Source organism: Mastomys coucha, unplaced genomic scaffold (genome assembly GCF_008632895.1).
Source record: "Mastomys coucha isolate ucsf_1 unplaced genomic scaffold, UCSF_Mcou_1 pScaffold6, whole genome shotgun sequence".
Lineage (NCBI taxonomy): Eukaryota > Metazoa > Chordata > Mammalia > Rodentia > Muridae > Mastomys > Mastomys coucha.
In genome coordinates this window covers 53700043-53722650 of record NW_022196912.1, presented here as the reverse complement: position 1 = coordinate 53722650, position 22608 = coordinate 53700043, and the positions used below count along the sequence as shown (strand labels likewise).

General features: G+C 36.5%; 1 protein-coding gene and 1 pseudogene across 6 annotated transcripts in view; both read right to left on the bottom strand.

The window, feature by feature from the left end:
• Dgkb (diacylglycerol kinase beta) overlaps positions 1 to 22608 on the bottom strand; it is a 716847-nt gene that overhangs the window by 514822 nt on the left and 179417 nt on the right. For 4 of the 6 annotated variants that reach the window (XM_031355722.1, XM_031355725.1, XM_031355723.1 and 1 more), the window contains 3 exons: positions 21495 to 21571; positions 18233 to 18253; positions 8333 to 8486 (listed from right to left, as the gene is read on the bottom strand). In XM_031355722.1, coding sequence (XP_031211582.1) covers positions 8333 to 8486; positions 18233 to 18253; positions 21495 to 21571 — 252 coding nt within the window. The remainder of the gene's footprint in view (positions 1 to 8332; positions 8487 to 18232; positions 18254 to 21494; positions 21572 to 22608) is intronic. The other 2 variants (XM_031355727.1, XM_031355728.1) reach the window with 1 other exon arrangement.
• LOC116080386 lies at positions 13195 to 16090 on the bottom strand (annotated as a pseudogene).

Below are 22608 nucleotides of genomic sequence, written 5' to 3'. Positions count from 1 at the left end.
AGGTACATTAACTTTTTCAAATTAACATGTGTGTGCGTGTGTTATTTCTCTGAAGGAAATATCCTCTGTACCTTTTATTGCTTCTGACTCATCCTTCACAACATCTTTCACATCAGTGACAGCATGATTTCTTCCAAGTTTAAAATCTAGAAACGATCTCTAACTTCATTTGGAGAAGAGTTATAACTAAGCATGACAAGCAAGTCTGATCCACACCTGGGCTTGGCTTCCACTCTGCCCCTCCCCCAACCGGACAGCTTCCACTTTGTGCCCCCCTCCCTGCTTCCACCCCAACCCCAGCTGCTGATTTGTTTCTTCACCAGCATCATTCCTCTCTCATTTTGACATCCTGACCTTGAGAGGAACAGGTTTGCTCCTCTGTGCACTACTGCCACAAGGTGCGACTTATCCATCTCTAAGCTGGTGTGCCACGTGATCCTGGGCTTTATCTTATAAAATTAAAGGGTTGAATTGCCCTTTCACCTTACAAATTCTCTTGGGCATTTTGTTAACTTTTTGGAAAACTGCCTTCTGAAAACTGTAAAGAACTGGAGAATGGCTGCTATGTTGATCACTAGTATAGCCAGGGCAACTTGTACAGTAAGGTGTATGTTTGAAATTTTTAAATATTACCAAATAAATATCTTAAAATGCATGCAATGCTCCTTTAGGAGAATTTTATAATATGTGTTTTAAAAATAAACTAAAGTATGTATTCAAATACCTCAGTTTCTCTTTTTAGATTCCTTGCTCAGCCTTTCACACTGGTATTCACTCTTCATGCTTAGTCCAGCTAGAAATTGTGAGCTTTCTGTTATATACAAAACACTACAGGCATGTTGTAGGAATGCTGAGGATGGGAGAAATAGTTGTCTCCAGGGAAAAGCACACTAAATAACTATCCAAAAACGAGTATTCAGCCATGAAAACATATATTCTTCAGTAACATTATATAAAATGAGCTGCATATATATATATATATATATATATACATACATACATATATATATACTCATTATGCATAAATACATGTTTTTTTGCAATAATTAATGGAATAAGAGTACATAAACTGGAAAGAAAGCAAGGTGGTATATTAGAGTGTTTGGAAGGAGAAAGGGGTAAGAGAAATGATGTAATTATAAATTAAAAATCAGCAAAACAAACAAACATCAACAACAACAAAACCAAAGCCACAACTTCAGGGCATAGAGGCTGGCTCAGTCAATAATATGATCTGAGTTCATTGCTCGATACCCACAAAAAAGTTTGCTTACTAAGTGTTTATTTAGGGTTTTATTGATGTGAAGAAACACCATGACCAATGCAACTCTTATAATGGAGAACATTTAATTGGAGCTGGCTTACAGTTTCAGAGGTTCAGTCCATTGGCAGTGTGCAGGCAGACATGGTCCTGGAGAAGGACCTGAGAGATGGACATCTTGAGGAACCCTGTAGTTGAATTGAGGAAAAGCTGGGAGAAGCTGAGGAGGAGGGCAACTTCTCAGTCACCTAGCCACCAACCCGGAAGCAAACACCAGCTGATATAAGGTCCCTGCCACACATACAGCAAAGGATTGGTTTGGCCTCAGTGAGAGAAGATGTACCTAAACCTCAAGAGACTTGAGACCCCCAGGGAGTGGGAGGGCTGGTAGGGTGAGGATGGGTCTGAGGACATCCTCTTGAAGATGGTGAGGAGTGGGAGAAGGTATGGGATGGGGAGAGGTTGGGAGCAGCCTAGGAGGGGGATGAAGACTAGATTGTAAAAAGAGATTAAAGAAAAAAAAGAAAAATAATGATTTAATTAAATATTAAACACTAAAAAAAAGTAATGTTGAAAGAAATTGAGAAGGAAAATTTACAAGTACCACTTTCCCATTCTCAGCACAAAGAAAAATCTCAGATTGTCCTTGCATTAGCATACTCTGTGTCTGAGATCTTAGCATACTGCTTTGTTCTTTCCTTATCTAAAGTTGCACTTAAATTACAGAATTGATTACAGTGCAACTAGTCACATAATTGCATACCTTCATCCTTTAGTTTAAAGGAACTTTGACTTCCCTGAAGTGTCCCCTGGTATACAGAGTTAACATATACATTAATGAAGGGATAATATGATCATACTTAAAAACTGTTAGGGAAAATTTAATCTTTCCAGCATAAAATGACTAAGAACAAACAACAAATATTTCACAGTTAATCGTGATATATTCATCATTGTGGAGTCTACATTTTAGACATTATTAACCTCAAAAGAATATGCAGATTGTGTGTTTGAATGAGTTGGTGAGCTATATTAACTTTTCTTTTCATTTCTATAGTACTTAAAATATAGCAGTTACTTCTAACTGCTATTAACAGATGTCTGTATTAAAAAAAATACTTGAAGGTAATTTTCAGTGCGTGTATGGAGTTGGCACATTTTATGAAGGTAAAAGTCAGGAATGCTATGAGACAAATGTCCTCTGCAAAGATGCCTGCTTGTTTCCCAAGGACATAATTAAGTTGTGACACCATAATGATTATTTCTTTTCCAGTATTTAACCCACTGTGTATCAGACAACTGCAGTGAATCTTTGGCAGAGGCATTAAGTTCATGAACATTTTAACATCTTGGAAAATAGTGTAGAAAGACTCTAAGAGAAGTTTGTAAAAGGTTGAAGAGCACTGTGGTAAAAGTGTCCTTTAGACATGACAGGACCATCATACTCAGGAAGTCACAGCAAGCCAGACATGGTGGCATATATCTTTAGTCTCAACATTGAGGAGGCAGAGGCATACAGCCTCTATACATTAGAGGCCAGCCTGGTCTACATAGACCCTATCTCAGTGAAAAGTCCAATCATCACTAGAAAGGAAAAATACAATGAACTCCAGAATCCTGCACAAGACCTACACATAATCAAACCAGTTAGAATTTTTATACAGATTGGGTAGGATGAACACAAGAGACTTAGCTCCTAGCTGAAGAGCTACTGATAACTGATGGCTCTGTGGGGAGGCAAAGGTCAGTATTTTAGGGCCATGGTCTCTAGTTGGTTGATCATACTCCAGTGACAGCATGCCTGTGCATATATCACAGCACTAATTGGACTCTTTGAGTGCTGGTTGATGATGATGGTGGTGATGATGATGGTGGTGGTGGTGATGATGATGATGGTGATGATGATGATGATGATGATGATGATGATGATGATGAAGATGAAGAAGAATAGGACAGTAGGGGACACAAAGTTAAAGAGAATGTGTGGAGGTGGAATCCACAGGATTTACAAATGGCCATTGACAGTGACTGAGTATGAGTACATTATATGCATTTACGAAATTCTCCATGAATTCCTAAAGAAATTACATTAAAACAAAACAAATGCCAAGATTCCCAGGTGAGCAGAGCAGGCATTATCCACTCATTAGAAATAGCTGACTAAAAGTAGGCTTGGAGTCCATGGGACAGAAAGACAGAGAATTAGGAAGGCCGAGGAAGCCTGTAGCATTATCATTTTCTTAATTATGTTGCATGAGTCAAAGACTCATACTAAGGTTGAAGCAGAATAGGGCATCTCAGTAGTGTGGAAGGGAGGGTCAGGGTTTCATGTGTTGTTCCTTTGCTGCACACACTAGCACCTAAAAACAACTCTACTCACATAGATTTATTGTGTCAAGGGTTTTAAATGGCCTAGAAAATAGTAATTTGACATAAGCCCACTAAAGAAACTGGAACTTGTCAGGGGGTAATAGTGTTGGGTTTCTGCTAGATTATTTTAGAGATTGGAAGTTGAGACCTTGCTAGAAGGCACAAACAATAATTAATGAAGCTGTGATCCTGTCAGTGGCTGGTTAACTCTGGTCATAACAAGTGCTTGAGCGCACTTTCTGTGTAACTCAACCCAATGCAGTCGAGAGTAGGAAGGATATATTGTAATGTTTGTACATGTGCAATTGGAAGATGCAAATCATCAAGATAAGTAGAGACATATTTGGGCAGAATTTAGTCAGCCTTTAGACTGTAAGGGGGTTACCTTATGGGAGATTCAGAAAAGAAGCTCAATGGAGATATGGTAAATACCCATGTTTTGTGGACTAAATAAACAATCCACAAGGAGACTTTAAGGCATTTAATATTTAAGAGGACCAACTTTTAACTGTTTTAAGCTTTTACATTTATTTTTCTTTTAACTTTTCAAAGCTTTTACTTCTACTTTTCTGTGGGAGACAGGTACATGGGGAGTCAGAAAAAACACATTCTAAGTCTACTCTCTCCTTTTACAAGAGGATCTTGATGTTGGAACTCAAGACACCAGGTTTGACAGCAAATAAGTCAAACATTAACTGCTAGGTCATCTCAGCACTCCACGTGGCTATTTTCTATATGGGGTGGAAACTTGCATAATATATCTAGGCTGATGGTAAAAATTGCATAAATTTTAAGAATTAAAAGTATTTTAAAAATGAAAACAAATTAGCGAATCTTCTTGGTAGTAAACTATTTTTCCAGATGATATATTTAAAAATAAAGAAGTCCTAAAGCTATACACATCCTTTATAATAAAAGTCTGAAGTACACATATTTAAAAAATTATCTCTGTTATTTTTCTTCATACTAAGGCTATAGTGACTGAAATGGAGATCGTAGTATAGTAGAGTTATCTGAGTTATCATTACTCTAAATTCTAAAGAGGGATTCTAAAGTGTTGAAAATGTTTGCAAGGACAGTGTAATGCCTACACTTCAGTTATTTTCATAGAATGGAAGGTAAATCAGAAGTTGGTTAGTGGAATGGCATATCAGGTACATAATAAGGCTTTGCTGAGATAGAGGTGGCAAGATAGAGCTATTTAAGCATCTTAGGAGCTCCACACATTCAAAGCAAATATAATTATCAATAGTCAATGTGGAACGGGTGTCAGTAAGAGTCTTCTCAAGATTAATCCTCCATTTCACAAAATGCCATGCAGATTATTAGGTAACCTGTGACAAAGTGCAGCTATACACATTTGCATACAAAATCTTTGTTACTATACATAATGCCTAACATTTTTATGCAAAGTCAACTGAATAGTTTATGTGAAAGCAGTACAAGTGATCATGTTACTGGAGCATTATGAATCTGCCTCTGCTTATGTTTTGATACTTGCTCTATCACCTATTTTCTAAAATGGTTTTTAAACTTGCATTATCAGAGTGCAGGGATTACACTTTTCTCTCACTCCTGGTCTCTAGACCCTGTCCACGGTATTATGGATTGTGCTCTATATTAGTGCCTGTCTGTCTTGGGTCCTCAGAGCTTTCAGGGATTTGTAATGTTTGAATCATTTTCATAATGATATTGTTTTTCTCATTCTCACTTTCTCAATATTGTTCACTGAGATGTTTAAGAGAGCATGTGACAGAGCACAACAATATAAACAGACTCAGATGTGATCTTCTAGCTGACCTCCAGGAAACAAAACACAAGGAGATTCAACAGTGGAAAACAGTACTATACTTCAAAAATCACTTAGTTTGACTTTTAAAGATGATAAATATTTTTAAAACAAGTTATTTTGATATTATGTGATGGGTCAATTGCCCTTCTCCAATGTTTTATCTTTAATGAAGCAAATATTAATAGAGATCACACAAATACTTTTGTTCTACAAATTAAAACAAATCCTGAGATCAAAGAACAAGAATGTTACTTTAAGACTGCATTGTAGCACCCAAGATTCATGTCTGTCATGCTTGAAGAGGTGCACTGTCAGAGAGGAGAATATGGGGGAAAAGGCGAGATCAATCACCTTAGCATTCAATCTTCAACACAGGATTTGAGTAGCAGAGGTTCTTCTCCAGCTTGAGTTAGAACTGTGACTAGACAGAGTGAGACTCCTGCTAGTTGGTGAAGCACAACTGCCCTGGTACTAAGAAGAAGTCTGAGATTAAAGTCTGTTAATGCCCCTACAGAGCTTCAGTTCTGAAGAAGGTTAGAAGGAAGTTCTACATAAAAACAGGTGCACTGAATCTAATAGAAGAGAAAGTAGGGAAAAACCTTGAACACATAGGCACAGGGGAGAATTTCCTGAACAGAACATCAATGGCTTATACTCTAAGATTAAGAATCCACAAACGGGACCTCATAAAATTGCAAAGCTTTTGTAAGGCAAAGGACACTGTCAATAGGACAAAATTCCCAACCAACAGATTGGGAAAAGATCTTACCAATCCTATATCCCATAGAGGGCTACTATCCAATATATACAAAGGACTCAAGAGATTAGATTCAAGAGAATCAAATAACCTTAATAAAATATGGGGAACGGAGCTAAACAGAGAATTCTCAACTGAGGAAACTAGAATGGCTGAGAAGCACTTAAAGAAATGTTCAACAACCTTAGTTATCAGGGAAATGCAAATCAAAATGACCCTGAGATTCCACCTCATACCAGTCAGAATGGCTAAGATCAAAAACAAATTATAGCAGATGCTGGAGAGGATGTGAAGGAAGAGGAACACTCCTCTATTGCTGGTGGGATTGCAAGCTGGTACAACCACTCTGGAAATGTCTGGTGGTTCCTCAGAAAATTGGACATAGTACTACCTGAAGAACCATCTATACCACTCCTGGGCATATACCCCGAAGATGCTTCAACATGTAATAAGAACACATGCTCCACTATGTCCATAGAAGCCTTATTTATAATATCCAGAAGCTGGAAACAACCCAGATATTCCTCAACAGAGGAATGGATAAAGAAATTGTGGTACTTTTAGACAATGGAGTACTACTCAGCTATTAAAAACAATGACTTTATGAAATTCACAGGCAAATGGATGGAACTTGAAAATATCATCCTGAGTGAGGTAGCCCAGTCACAAAAGAACACACATGGTATGTGCTCACTGATAAGGAGATACTAGCCCAAAAGTTCAGAATACCCAAGGTACAATTCACAGACTGTATGAAGCTCAAGAAGGAAGACCAAAATGTGAATGCTACAGTGTTTCTTACAAGGGGGAACAAACTACTCACAGGAGGAAATATGGAGACAAAGTGTGGAGCAGAGGCTGAAGAAAAGGCCTATCCAGAGACTGCCCCACCTGGAGATCTATCCCATATACAGTCACCAAGCCTTGACCCTACTGCAGATTCTGGGAAGTGCTTGCTGATGGAAGCCTGATAAGGCTGTCTCCTGAGATGCTCTGTGAGAGCCTGACAAATACAGAGGCGAGGCAACTTCTCGCAACCAACCATTGGACTGAGCGCAGGTTCCCAGATAGAGGAGTTGGAGAAGGGAATGAAGGAGCTACGTGGGGGGGAACAACAATGTAAACTGGCCAGACCCCCTCCTCTCGGAGCTCCCAAGGACTGGACCACCAATTAAAGAGTGGAGGGGACCCATGGCTCCAGCTGAGTATGTGGTAGCAGAAGGCCTTGTTGGACATCAGTGGGAAGAGTTGCCCTTGGTCCTGTCTTGGGATTCGATGCTCTAGGTTAGGGGAATGCCAGGGAGAGAAAGCAGAAGTTGGTAGGTGGATGGGGGCATACCCTCATAGATGCAGGGGACAGGGTTTGGGATAGGGAGTTTCTGGAAGGGATAACTGGAAAAGGGATAATGTTTGAAATGTCAATAAAGAAAATATACAATAAAAAAAAGAAAAGAAAAAAAATAAAACGAAGGAAGTTCTACCCAGAGGACCATGAGTTAAATCACTCAAACACTCTCTTATCTCAGACTGTGGCCCAGGCCCTTGAGTCTGTTTTTTGGCTCCTCCAAACTAAGGATCCTATAGGTTACCTACTGTTCCAACTGGATCATTTTTATTGCTATCTTTTTTTTCAGTTCCCCATCACCTTCTAAACAAGTTCATGTTGTATATTCTTGGGAAAATGAAGCAAAATATATGTCATCCTAACAGGACCATATCTCTAATGCAAAAATGTAACTAAGGAAAAATCAAAAATGTTCTGAACTCACAAATAAAAGTTTGAATGTATAATGATAGATGCCACCATTGATTTATAAATAAAAGTTTCCTATTCATAGGTTCTTTTTATTATATCTTCAGTTGTTCAGTTGTTTATATTTGTCCAGGAATTTTGAAAAAAAAATTCCAAATGATGAAAATGTCTCTTAAGGTCATCAAAGTAATGTGAACTCCTATTTCAAATTGTAAATCATAATGAATCCTATTTTCTATAGTGCTTATTTTACTGGGGACATTTTAAAAATCAGTATCTGTTAGAAACTCCATGCAGACACACAGACAATTTTCAATCAAATGTCTTTTCTTCACTGTTGATTCTCTTGTCTCATTTACAATTCATAATATGTTTACATTTCTACGCAAACATACTCACCACCTGAAAGCAGAGCAGGCTTGCTCTTTACATTTGGGCTGGAATGGGGGAATTTGTTGCTGAATGACATGAAAAGGTGGGCAGCGAAATCATCAGGGAGGTCTGCTTCCAGAAAGGTCTTCATGAACAGCTTGAAGCCTTCAAAATCTATGGTCTAAAAAAACATATTTAAGCATGTAATTTCGAATCCAGTGAGATAATAGGACATTTTACCATGTTCATAAATTACCTGAGACATTTTCTATATCCAAGTCTACAAAAGAAAGATGAGGCCAAGGCTGAGCGGTTCTAAGCTATCGTTGGCAATGGCAGGCATGTGTCTCACCTTTGATATTGTAGAACAAAGACAACATGATTTCTAGTTAGATGTTTCGATCTCCATGACAACCATATGACATAAAATTTTACCCTTTCAAATTTCAAAATTTCTTTCCACCTCCATCAATTGAAAATGTTATTTCCAAACCCACAGACTTCTCCTGGGTAGCTCAGATATATAGCATGAACAAAAATGATGTAGTATCATATACTTACATGTAAGGCATATAGAATGACTGACATTATTACCTCTTTTCTTCCCAATAATGGTGATTGTTTTGAAAATTACCACCAACCAGAACCCCCGAAGCTCCCAGGGACTAAACCACCAACCCAAAGGGTACACATGGAGGGACCCATGGCTCCAGTCTCATACATAGCAGAAGATGGCATTATTTAACATCAATAGGAAGAGAATCCCATGGATCCCTCCACTCTTAATTGGTGGTCCAGTCCTTGGGAGCTCCAGGAGAAGGAGGTCTGGCCAGTTGACATTGTTGCTCCCTCCACTAGGCTGCAAACCCTCCTTTGAAGGCTTGAATCCCCAGTGTAGGGTAATGCCAGGGCTGTGAGGTGGGAGTGGGTGAATGGGGGAGCACCTTCATAGAAGCAGGGAGATGGGGAGGGAAGAGGTAGGGTTCAGGGGGACAAACCAGGAAAGAATATAAAATTTGAAATGTAAATATGTAAAATATCCAATTAAAAAATTATAAAATGTTATCAATAATAATGCCAAATCAAAACCAACATTAATTAATTAATTATTTCAAAACTTACCATAGAGAATTCTAATAAAACATATCATACAGTCTTTAAGCATTCTCATCTGTACTCATTTGAAGGTTGTCATTTCTGGCTAAAGAGTCCTGGCCCACTTGAAAGGCTACAGAATGATGTTAATACTCTCACCTCAAGCTTAATGTGACTGTACAGGATACTCCAGAAAGCATGCCTTCTTATAGCAGAGAAGAATAGGTAAGATGACTATTACTGAGAAATGGAGACAAATGTGGCATACATTTGGCAACAAAAGTATGTAGATAATATTGACTGGGCTTGACTCTTATCACTGAAAGGTCACACACAGTGGGGTGTTTTCTAGAAACAGGTATAGCTGCTGAACAAGTAAAGATTTGGAGAATTACTAGGCATAGAATAGCTATAGACAACAAGCCAGAAAAGTTGCTGGCCTCTGAAGAGCAACAACATGCATAGGAAGATCTGCCTCACCTCCGGATCCCTAGAGGGACCTTTCCTCACTCAGGTTACTCAGCTAACTGAGATGAAATATTTTTCATTTTATTACACTGACTGAGAGGTAAGAAAAATTTCTGTCATCTATTTCTTTAAAAATGAAAAAAATGAATATCTTTTATGTTTAATATTATTTGGGGCAACTGAAAGAGTATGCATATGCTCTATATTTTTATTCATTATGAATATATTTTATGTCACATTATTATTTTTAGTAAACTTAAAATAAACTGTACACTTTGAAGATATCAGTAGAAAATGTAAAGTTTTAAAATATGGGTAATGATCTGATTAAGTTATATCTATGTCTCAATGTATCTATGTACCTATGTATGTAATATGTACATACATATATATGTGTATGTGAATATGTGTATATATGATATGTGTATGCTGCTTCTGATAGCCCTGGTGGACAGACATAGACAAAGAGGCTATCTGGGGCTCCCTAGCCGGCCAGCCTTGGCTACATGGCAAACGCCAGGTCCCATTGAGAGACTGTCTCAAGAAACTAGGTGGGTTCAGTGAGAAGGAGAGAAGGTGGGCACATACCACCCACCCACTCACTACAACCTCACAGCCCTGGCATTCCCCTACACTGGGGATTCAAGTCTTCACAGGAAGGTTTGCAGCCAAGTGGGGGGAGCAACAATGTCAACTGGTCATATGTAATATGTATATACATACATATGTATATACATATATGTGATATGTATATATATATGTACATACATGCAGCTGAGATTTATCAGGTTATAGAAAAAATTGTGGAATCAAATCAATAAAGAGTTTTATAGCTGTGTCTTGAAGTAAAACTATTCCTAGTTTTTTGAAAACCTGATTTCCAAAGTGGTTCTACAACTTTGCACTCCAACGAGCAATGGACAAGTGTTCCCCCAGCTCAACATCTTTCCCATCATGTGCTGTCACTTGAGTTTTCGATCTTAGCCATTCTGACTTGTGTAAGATAGAAAAACTTGGATGCAGAGCTAAACAGAGAATTCTCAACAAATGAACCTCTAATTGCAGAGAAGCACCTAAAAAATGTACAGTTTCCTTAGTCATTAGGGACATGAAAATCAACATGGTTTTGGCTTCTTTGTCATAAATCAAGTGTCTGTAGGTGAGTGCTTTTTTTTTTTTCAAGGTCTTCAGTTCTATTCCATTGATCACACTTTCTGTTTCTATAGCAATGCAATGTAATTTTAATTACTGTTGGTCTTTAGTTCAACTTGAGAACAGGGATGGTGATATCTCCAGAAGTTCTTTTATTATACAGAACTGTTAGCCATCCTGGGTTTTCTTTTCTTCCATATGAAGTTGAGAATTGCTATTTCAAAGTCTGCAAAGAATTGTGCTGGAATGTTGATGGAGATTGCAATGGACCTGTAGATTACTTTTGGTAAGATGGTCAATTTCACTGTTAATCCTATCTATTGGCATGGGTGACCTTTCCATCTTCTGATATTTTCTTCAGTTTCTTTCTTCAGTGACTTGAAGCTCTTGTCATGCATATCTTTCACCTCCTTGGTTAGTGTTATGCCAAAATATTTTATATTGTGACAGGTTTTGTTTCTCTAATTCCTTTCTTGTTCCACTTTTTTGTTTGTATAAAGGAGGGCTGTTGATTTTTTTTTTGTACCCAGTCACTTTGCTGAAGATGTTTATCAGCTTTATGAGTGAGTACTCTTGTTGAATTTTTGGGGTTTCTTATGTATACTATCATATCATCTGCAAATAGTGATATCTGGGCTTCTTCCTTTCCTACTTATATCACCTTCATGTCCTTTTATGTCTTATTTCTCTAGTTAGAACTTCAAGTATTATGTTGAATAGATAGGGTAAGAGTGAGTAGCCTTGTATCTGATTTTAGTGAGATTGCTTTAAATTTCTCTCTATTTAATTTAGTGTTCACTATATTGAATCCATTATTTTTAAGCATGCTCCTTGTACTTCTGACCTTCCCAAGACTTTCCACATGAATTATTTTGTATTCATCTCTTTTTTGAAAGTGTGATAAAATTCTGCACTAAAACCATGTGGCCCTAGGGACTTTTGGGGGTGGGTGGGGTAGCACATTTTTAATGACTGCTTCTATTTCCTTAGTGATTATGGGACTGTTTAAATAGTTTATCTGATCTTGACTTAACGTTGGTAAGTGAGATCTATCTAGAAAATCAAAGATTTAATGAATGATTCTTTGAATTTTCTCAGTGTCTCTTGTTATGTTTTCCTTTTTGTATCTGATTTTGTAATTTGGATACTGTCTCTAATCAGTTTGACTAAGAGTTTGTTCATCATGTTGATTTTCTTGCAGAACAAACTCTTGGTGTCATTAAGTTTTTTGTATTATTTTCTTTGCTTCTAATTGATTGTTCTCAGTCCAAGTTTGATTATTTCTCTACTCTTCTTGGCAATGCTTGCTTTTTCTTTTTTCTTTTTCTAGAGGTTTCAGGTATAGTTTTAAACTGACAGTATGAGAACTCTCTAATTTCTTTATTAAGGTACTTAGTGATATGAATTTTCCTCTCAGCAATGCTTTCATTGTGTCCAAAAAATTTTGGTATGTCATGTCTTCATTTTTTATTGAATTCTATAATGTCATTAATTTTTTTCTTTATTTCATCCCTGACCCAGTGATCATAGAGTAGAGAGTTGTTGAGTTTCTATGACTTTGTAGGCTTTCTGATGCATCTGTTGTTTTTGAAGTCCATGTTTAATCTATACTTGTCTAATAAGATAAAATTGTTTATTTCTATTTTCTTGTATCTGTTGAGGCTTTCTTTGTGACCAACTATATGGTCAATTTGGGGGAATGTTTCCTTAATGTTGAGATATTAGTGGGCAATGATTGTTAATTCCTGTAATTTTGATGTAGTTGCTGGTGGTGGTGATGTGTGTGTATGCTTGTGATTGTGTGTGTGTGTGTGTGTGTGTGTGTGCGTGCGTGCGTGCACCTGCTCAAAACTTGAGCCTAATCCTCAGCTCTATGGCAGCATTCTCTTTCTTTATTTTATTTTATTGATTATTTTATTTATTTAAATTTCAAATGTTATCCCCTTCCCACTTAAACCCCATATGCCCTTACCTGTCTCCCCTGCTTCTATGAGGGTGCTCCCCTACCCACCCATCCACTCCTGACTCACTGCCCTAGCATTCCCCTATGCTGGGTCATCAAACTTCCATAGGGCCAAGGGGCTCCCCACTCATTGATGCTAAATAAGATAATTCTCTGCTACATATGCAGCTGGAGTCATGGCTCACTCCAAGTTTACTCTTTGGTTGAGGGCTTAGTGCCTGGGAGTTCTGGGGGGGGTCATAAACCTTCCTTGTCTTCTTTTATCTGTTCCACTCTCATTACCTTCCATCTCTCCTTCTTCCCCACTGAACTTGTCGTGGGCTCACTTGGGGCTGGTACTGGGTTTTTGGAATGTGAACCTACATGGCCACAGCCATGGCTCATCCATTTGCCACTGCCCTTGACTTGCTGGTTGCCTTTCAAGTAATACTTCTTGTTTTTGGGTGTGTACTCTGGATCCCATTCTTCTTCTGTTTCTTTTCTTGAATATCATTGTTGCTGTTGTTGTTTGTTCTTATTGTTGTTTGTTGTTGTTGTTGTTACCATAGTATTTTCCTCTGCCACAAACTTTCCCTCTTGCTTGAATTTAAAGGTTCCCTGAGCTCTGCTGCCTCTTTCTTTTGGAACCACAAAGTCACAAATTATTTGGTCCCCAGTCTGGATTTATCAAAACTGGAGTTGCTCTACTTCCTCTCCTCTGCTTCCTTGGTGTACTCCTTTCCTTTGTAGGAGTAGGACAAGTGGGAGGATTAAGAGGAGGACCTACCTAGATTAGTCTCTTTGCCCTGCAGTATTTCTTCTGTCTCTGATCCTTTCTGGGTTTTCATGTTGACCTTTCTCTTGAGTAGCTAGGGTCTGGGAAATCCACTAATGCTCTTAATTTACTTGGCTTAAGATATCTCACCTTATGTTTTTGTTTGTTTGTTTTTTCTGTTTGATTTTATGACATTTGATATGAAATTGAAGGTCAACAAGATCATCTTTATATTTTCCCTCAACCTTGTAGGCTTTTAAATTCTTCATGAGCCAAACCATGTTTTCTAAATGTAGTGGAGAGAAATGTCTATCTCCCTGTCTATCTATGTGTTTTTCTTATTTTTAGCTGTTTTTTTGTTCATTTCCTCTCTTTAGGTAATTAGTAAAGCATTCATTCAATGCCATTCAAGAAGATCCAAAGTGATGCTCTTTAACATGATAAACAATCGTCACTGTGTGATGTGTAAGCAATTCTGAGGGGCTACGCTGAGACTGAGCTGACTGTATGTGATGGAAAATGCAACTCAATTCCTGCTCCTTTTTATTTCCATGGTCCAGATGCTGACAAAGCTTTCCTTCCTGAGCCAACAAGCCATAGAGTCATGCAAGGTCCTCATTGAAGGAGTCCATCTGAATTGACCTTGCCCTGCTGAGTAATGGAAAAGGAGAACTTGCATGAGGCAAAGTTTCCTTTGTTTCCCAATTTACCATAGCTCTTAGAGGTGTTCCTTGAGGAAAGTGATGAACTTTTCTCCTGAGTCACTTTGCATGCAGTCAGCTGGAAATTATTTTCTGACACTAGGTTTCTGTGCCCACTTTTGTTCTGCTTGATGGTGGCATGGTCCCCCTCTCCAGATCCCTGTGTAAAAGGCTCCTACTCCAGCTTCTCAACTTCCCTCTGATTTTCCTTCCTTGCATGCACCAGGCTCTCCCACTTGCCTGACTTGTCTTCTTCCTAGATTTTGCTTGCACTGGCCCTGAGGCTATGATCTTAGACATAAATTTGGGCTCATCATAAAACTCAAGTTCCATCCTTGCCTTACTTTTGTCCTCATCATGTTCATCCATGTTCTCCTTGTAGAAGTCAGACATATTTTTGTCAAAGTCATCATAGACGTTGTATTTTTTAGGTGAATGGCTGCCTCAGAAAGACTTCTCTGTGTCTGTCTTGGGGCAAATGGATCAGATTTCATTTTTATATCAGCGTCAGAGAAGCCCCCTTTCTCCTTCAGCTTCTCTCTATCATTATTTGTTTGTTCTCCTTATCCTTCCAATTCTCTGTCTTCTGCTCTTCCAGATACCTTGTTGTATATCCTGCTTGTAGTGGCTATTCCTGGTTGTCAACTTGACCATATCTGGAATGACCTATAGGAAGGCTCACCTGTGATCCTGATCTTGAGTCTGGGAGATACAAGTTTCTGACCCAGATCTTGTCATGGAGATCTTGAGGCATAATGACTGTGAATCCCAGGAGACTAAGGCAAGGAGATCTCTGAGTTCAAGGTCATCTGGAACAAAGCCATTCCAAGATCCAGGTATGGTAGCACACACCTTCTGCTGGAGACCTATACAAGGACATTGGAAGAAGGAAGATTCTCTCTCTTCCTTGCCTGTTTGCCTTGTTAGACTGAGCAACTGGTAGATTCTTGGACTTTCATTCACAGCTGCTACTGACCATTGTGGTAAGTTGAATTATAGACTGTAAGTCATCAACAAATCCCCTTAAATTATAGAGGCTGCCCATAAGTTCTGTGACACTAGAGAACATTGCTCCTCTTGAAGCAATACTATCTACATTATGAGACTAATCATATGCAGAGCCAGTGGCTGTTGTCTCTTACCCACAGAACTCTTTTAGATGGACTCAAAGACCCAGAGCCATGATTGAACTGAATCTGGTGTGTTCCAGACTGATATCCAGCACCACCTGACTTATATGAGTCCATCTGGGATGAATTAGAAAGTAGAGGACTACTTTTGTCACAATGTTAGGTAAACCTGCCTCTAAGCACTAAAGGAACAACCATTCTGAAACAGATAAGAAGTTACTTCTTTTTCAGGTATTTTAACATTTTTTTTCAACATAAACCTCTTAAAAATATTTACATTTTGTAGGTAAACAAAGTAAGCCAGGGATTATGTCCTTGAAAGTGGTACACATGGATAATTTGAACCCAGATGTGTCTCTAAAATAACCTCACATTTTTGTCTTATAATATCCCTTTAATAGAAAAGGCTTAGCTGGGGGATAATTATAACTTATTTGACAGAAGGGTTAATTTTTTTGGTTAATTATATCATGATCAATGTTCTTACCAAAGGAGTTTAACATATACTTCAGTTGTCAACATTACATACTGTAGGTTCTGTGTTTACAGGTTTCTCAAAGAAAGTCATAGAATCTCATTTGTATGGATGTGAAAGGTCTAGATTTTATTAGAAACTACAGAGCAGAGTACTACACTTGCTTCAAGGTATAGGAGCTATAAATGCATATCTGAACCTTAAAGCAAGTATAACTACTGATAGAAAATACTCTGATAGAGAACTCCAAACCCAAGTCACAAAAGAAAAAAATGTTGCTTAGTCTAGGAGCAACAACATCTTATCACATCTTTTAGCACCAGCCCTCCACGTGGTACTCCTCAAATGTCTGCTCTTTCTGTTATACAACTGATCAGTTAGCTACTCAAGTATGCTAGCATACAGAACAGAGACTGTGCCAGATACCAGAACATAGAAACATTCTGCTGATTGAAGAAAAAGTGAGAGCGAATTTTGAAATTAACTTTTAAATAGCTCCAAGTGGGGATGCAGGTGGTATGAAAAGATGTGTCTGTTGAGTGAAGATGCTGAACAACACTATTTAGTGGTAATAAGCTGAGCATGCTGGAATAGAAGACAACCACTTATGGTATGTAACTGCCTCCAAAGTATCATTAAATCTCCTGAAACCTGCATTTGAGGAGCTAATGTTTCTACAAAAATTGAGGGATAAAGTGCTTTGCAATGGAAGATGGTAACTGTTATTATGGTCAGTGAATACCATCTCAGTAGAACCTCATCTTAGGAAAAAAATATTATATATATAAAATATACTATATAGTATGTAATATTAATACTATATATTATATAGTATTTGTTTGAGTAAGAATATCTCTGGTAGGCTATTATACTTGAATATTGGTCCCACTTGGTTGAACCATTTTGGATAGATATATATTATATAATATTAATACTATATATTATATAGTATTTGTTTGACCTAGAATGTCTCTGATAGACTATTATATTTGAATATTTGTCCCAGTTGGTTGAACTATTTGGGATAAGGTGAAAGATGTGGCCTTGTTTGATGAAGGATGACACTGAAGGTGAGATTTGAAATTGTAAAAGACTCCTCTAATTTCCAGGGTTTCTCTGCTCCTTCTGCCCTGCAATTGTGAGCTCTCAAGATGTAAGTTTTCAGTTTGTGATTGAGCACCCTGCCTGCCTGCCTGCCCCTTGCTAAGCTCCACATCATGATCACACTATTTTGTCACTGCACTAGAAATGTAAGTAAACATATATACCAATAGAAAGAGCATGCATATATGTATGCAGGACAATGAGTTTGTGTTCATAAAGGAAGCCAGAGTTTCATGCCAGCTGTCTTTTACAATTGTTCTCCATCCTTTTCTTACTGAAGCTGGAGTTCACTGATTGTTTAGACTATCTGTCCAGCAAGCTTCTGGGATCCTTCTCTAACTGTGTTCTAGAATTGGAATTGTTGTACAACACTTCCATGCCAGTATGTGGGTACTAGTATGTGCAAAAAACTAAGTTCTTATACTTAAAAAACAATATTTCCCCCTGAGGCTTCTCTTCAGGTCCAAAAATATTCTTGAATTGATAAAAACATGAGTACATTCTATCTACTTTGTTGAAAATATTTATTTCCAGTCCTAGTAATGTACATAGATGCTATACACCCTTCACTGAACTTCTAGAAGAGCTGTGTTCACAGAATAGATTTTTATCAACAGAAGGTTGCTTAGCCTTCTCCAAAGAATGAAATATCAGCAGCCTTTTAGCTCTGTTCTCCCCACAGAGTTAACATAGAATTATAAACAAAATAATATTAAAATAGTCTTACTATTTTGTTTTTAATTCAGTTTTCAAATACCATACTGTGAACTGGTTATCAGTTCCCTTAAATAAACTTACCTGAAACTGATATGTTTGGTAAAATGAGAAAATTAAACTCCAGATTTTCTAACCTAAAAGTCCACACATTGGACATTTTTTTCATCTGGTTACTATATCAGATCTTTACTAGTGATCCTAATTGGGGAATTTTCTATTGTTCTGATATAATCTTATGTACTATAAGTGATCTAGGAAGCTATGGAAACCTAGTTAGCCTAGTTAGTATAAGTATAGTTAGTGGTATGGGTGAGTAGTTCATCATTCAAATCAGAAGGTAGATTTCAATAGAAAAGAAAATGTCTTACTTGGTTAAGAATATCTTGTTTCTGTGCATGCAAGGAAAGAAAGAATACATATGTTAATGTAAAAGAATTTGTACCCATATATCTCATTCTGCTGACATATTCACTAAAGTTTAAAAACTATAGATTGATTTTTACAATGTTCCCTGTGTAACTGGGGTCTCAAAATGCTGATAAAAGATAACAGTGTATACATACACTGGAAAATTGTTGGGAAAGCAAATCATGAGCCCAGCCCCAGAAACGCCCAAGGAGCATCGAGAACAGGGAGGAGGCAAGCAACGATGCATGCTTTAAAAAGAGCTTTGAGTGTCTGGTTTAATCAAAAATGGAGAACAGTTGATTCCATGATTCCTTGAGTATACACCAATAGTCTCTATTGGTTTGAATCAAATATAAGGATTAAAAGCAAATATGATTACAACATTCATGAGGTAGTAATAAAAATGTATATAAGTAAAAGTATACTAGAGTTTATTTATTCTACTCTTACATTTTCCCTTTTTTTTTAGGGAAAGATACCAAATAGTCCAAGACTGAAATAGTCTAAGAATGTAATATTTTGGAATCAAATTTAACATCCAAGATAAAAAGGAAAAAAGAAAACAAAACAAAACAAAAAAACCCAAATAAACAAAAACGTTAAACATGCAAAAACAAGCTGGATTTTCTCATATACCAAAATTTAGTAATTTTATGAGATTCATTATTTTATTTTGCTAAATATAAATTTATTTTAAAACTTTATTTTTTACATATAGGAACATCAGATGTTTTAAAATTTTAATTTTTAGAGATCATTTAAAACTATTATTTAGATTTTCATTACACATTTTTTTCTAGAAGGTACTATTAAGTGTATTTTAAATACAAAATTGGAAGAAACTGATTCTGTTCAGATCTTTTGTCTAATAATTCTTTATTATTGAAACAGTTCTAAATAGACTATATTTTTGATAAAAGTTTCCCATACAATATTTTATATTGTTTCATCCAACTTCAAGCAAAACAATGCAGTTAATAACTTTGTGTAAGATATAAGTGAGGCAGAAGGGATATGTGCTTCTCTTTCAGCTTACAATAACATTTCAGGAGTAATGACAAATTATTTTAAAGTAGGAGATCAATTATCATTTCTAAAGTTAGGCTTGGTTAAGATTTCCTTACGGTTTTTTTTTTTTTACACAAATTCTTACTTATATATAATTGTGCAAGTAATGTTTGAGCAATCTGAGCAATTAAGACAGAATGATAGCATCTTATGTGATTTGATTGTAAGAATTGTTTCACAGCATTGGTTTAATTTTTAATTAACCAGATGAGTTCTCTACCAAAAAATAATCTTAAGGTGTTTTGTTATCTATCTCAGATATTTCTAGTTGTTTTCGAGATGCTTTATAAAACACAGAATTACTCTTAAAAGAGTCATATTAGCTCATTTTTTCTCAAAGAAAAATTCTTATTAATATTTATTTTAAATTGTAGTTTCATTTCTTTACTCTTAATTTAGAGTTGCTCTTGGATCATAGTAAGATCTACTTTTCTGTTTTTCACTAGAATCATGTTAATGCACTCAATACCTTTTATTATTCATGGAGAGTTAGCTCATTACTGAAGAGCTGACATTATATTGCATTTATGAATACATCTGTTAATATCTGTATATAATCCTATGGTGACTCATAATCATCAGGAAACAAATGAAGCTATAAAGAGAGTCTTGGAGTTTGTTATAGTAGGACTACAGTGCACACATTATCGATATATACAAATCCTATGTGAACTGATAAGCAGCTGCTATGTATAGAAGGGATAAATATTTTAAATTTATATGAAAATATGTGTATTTTCAAGTATCACTGGGGCAGTGAGTACTAACAGCATTTGTAGTTTGACAAAAATTCACTATTGTTGTCTTCTCTTCTTCCACCAATCTATTCTCTTAGACTTTGAGATTTTCTGTTTCATAAACATCCACTAATTTTAACTCTTTTACTATTCAACATCTATAAACACAAAATAGCAGGGAAGCACATGACATGTATCTGATTCTTTCTTGGCATCTGAGGGGGAAATGTCATTAAAATGGCTGATACATTCTCCATTATTAGCAATCATTAAAATCAAACTGTAAAACATGGATTACTTTTGAAATGTATAATTTTGAGTAGAAGTATGTAGAGAAAATAAAACATGAAATGGAAGCTGATGTGGTAATAATGCATGTCTTCCTTCTTCACTTGGATAAGTGCGGTAAGAGTTTGGAAGTTCGAGACCAGTGTGAGTAACAGAGTGAGGTCTTATCTTAAAAACAAAACAAAACAAAAACTCGTAAGAAATACTGTTGTGGGTTATAAAACTGTAAAAACCTAGTCATTCCACAGAAGAAATATCTTGAACGATGAGGAGGAACTGTATTATTATAAATATGCAGAAACAAAAAGTCTTATTTCATTCTACAAACAAATCTAGATGACATATTTAAACATATTTTTACAGTATATATTTGTTTTTTATTCTTATATATTCAAATAGCAGTTGATGAGGCTATGAACTAACTCATAGCAATTATGAGCAGACATTCCATAACATCTCTCAGCTGATAATAAATGGAGAATTACCTAACAAATAATTTGGAAATGAACTCTGTAAAATATTGTATTCAAAAGAATTGAAGGAACAGACAAAGTATTTATAAACCAAAAAATACATGATAAGAGGAGAATTTAATTGTTCTTTGGGTGGCTCATTAAGATACAATGTTTACACCAACCTCAAAAGTTTTATTTAAGGAATCATTTCCTGAAAAGTTACTCCCTGCCCCTTACCCATGACCATTTTATATTAAAAGTTACAGAACATAGGGCTATGATTAAATGTATCTGTTTTTCTATCAAATCCTGTTTCCTAACTTCTAGGAAAAAAAAACCCTCAAATAATATATTTTAATGATAAACATTTTCTCAAGAATACACATTCTAGAAGAATTTTCATCAATGAGGGTGGGATAATATATACTGTATTTAGTTGCCTTCCAGAGTACCTATTTGTTATGAACTTTATTGTATGAAATGTGCTAATGGTTTATGGTATGTGAGATATATACATGTATATGTATATATGTATACATATACATATATATGTGGAAGCATATGTGTGTGCACTTATATAAACACACATATACATATTTTTCTAGAATTTTCCATAAGGAAAATTCATCTAGCAAGCACATTATTAAGCCAACAAAGAAAAAAAGAAACTTTACCCCTTCAGGATTATACTTGGCAAGCACGCCATTACCATGGAATTCTTCAAGAACATCCTTTAATTTCTTTGTAGAATCTACAACAAGAAAAGGGAAAGAGAGAAAACATAGAAACCATTTATATAATTCTAATATGTTTATGTAGTCCAGCTCAAAAACAAAGATACACCATATAAATAATCACAAAGAGAAGTCCAGTTTTAAAATCAACACATAAAATGCCTTTTGAGGGAGTCAGGAAGCTGAGGAGGAAACCCAAGTTCTTGCACAAGTGAGATAAGCATTCTATCATTGCAGTACATCCCCAGCACACAAAGTCTTCTCAATAATCTGACAAAGTAATGAAAGAAAATATTTATACATACATATTTATATGTAAACACACACACATGCATATATATATATGTGTGTGTGTGTGTCTATATATATATATACATATATATATGTATATATTTGAATGGAAGGATAATTCAGAGACTGCTTCACCTGGGAATCCTTCACATATTCAGTCATCAAATCTAGATGCTATTGTGGATGCCAGCAAGTGCTGGATGACAGCAGCTTGATATAGCTGTCTCCTGAGAGAGTCTGACTGTACTCAGCTAATACAGAAGTAGAGGTTCACAGCCATCCATTGGACTGAGTACAGGGACCCCAATGAAGGAGCTAGAGAAAGGACCCAAGGAGCTGAAGGGTTTGCAGACCCTTCGGACAAACAACAATTTGAACTAACTAGTACCCTCAGAGCTCCCAGAGACTAAACCACCAACCAAAAAGTACACATGGTGAGAATTATGGCTTCAGCAGCATGTGTATAGCAGAGGATGGCCAAGTCTGTCATCAGTGGGAGAAGAGGCCCTTGGTTCTATGAAAGTTCTATGCCTCAATGTAGGGGAATGCCAGGGCCAGTAAGGAGGAGGGGGTAGGATGGTGAGCAGGGGGAGGGGGGAGGGAACGGGTTTGTTTTAGTTTTTGGTTTTTTTTTATTTCATTTACTATTTGGAGGGGAACCTGGGACAGGAGATATTATAAATAGCATCTAATAAAATATAAATAAAAAAATCAGACCAGATTTTATGTGTGTGTGTGTGTGTATATATATATATATATATAT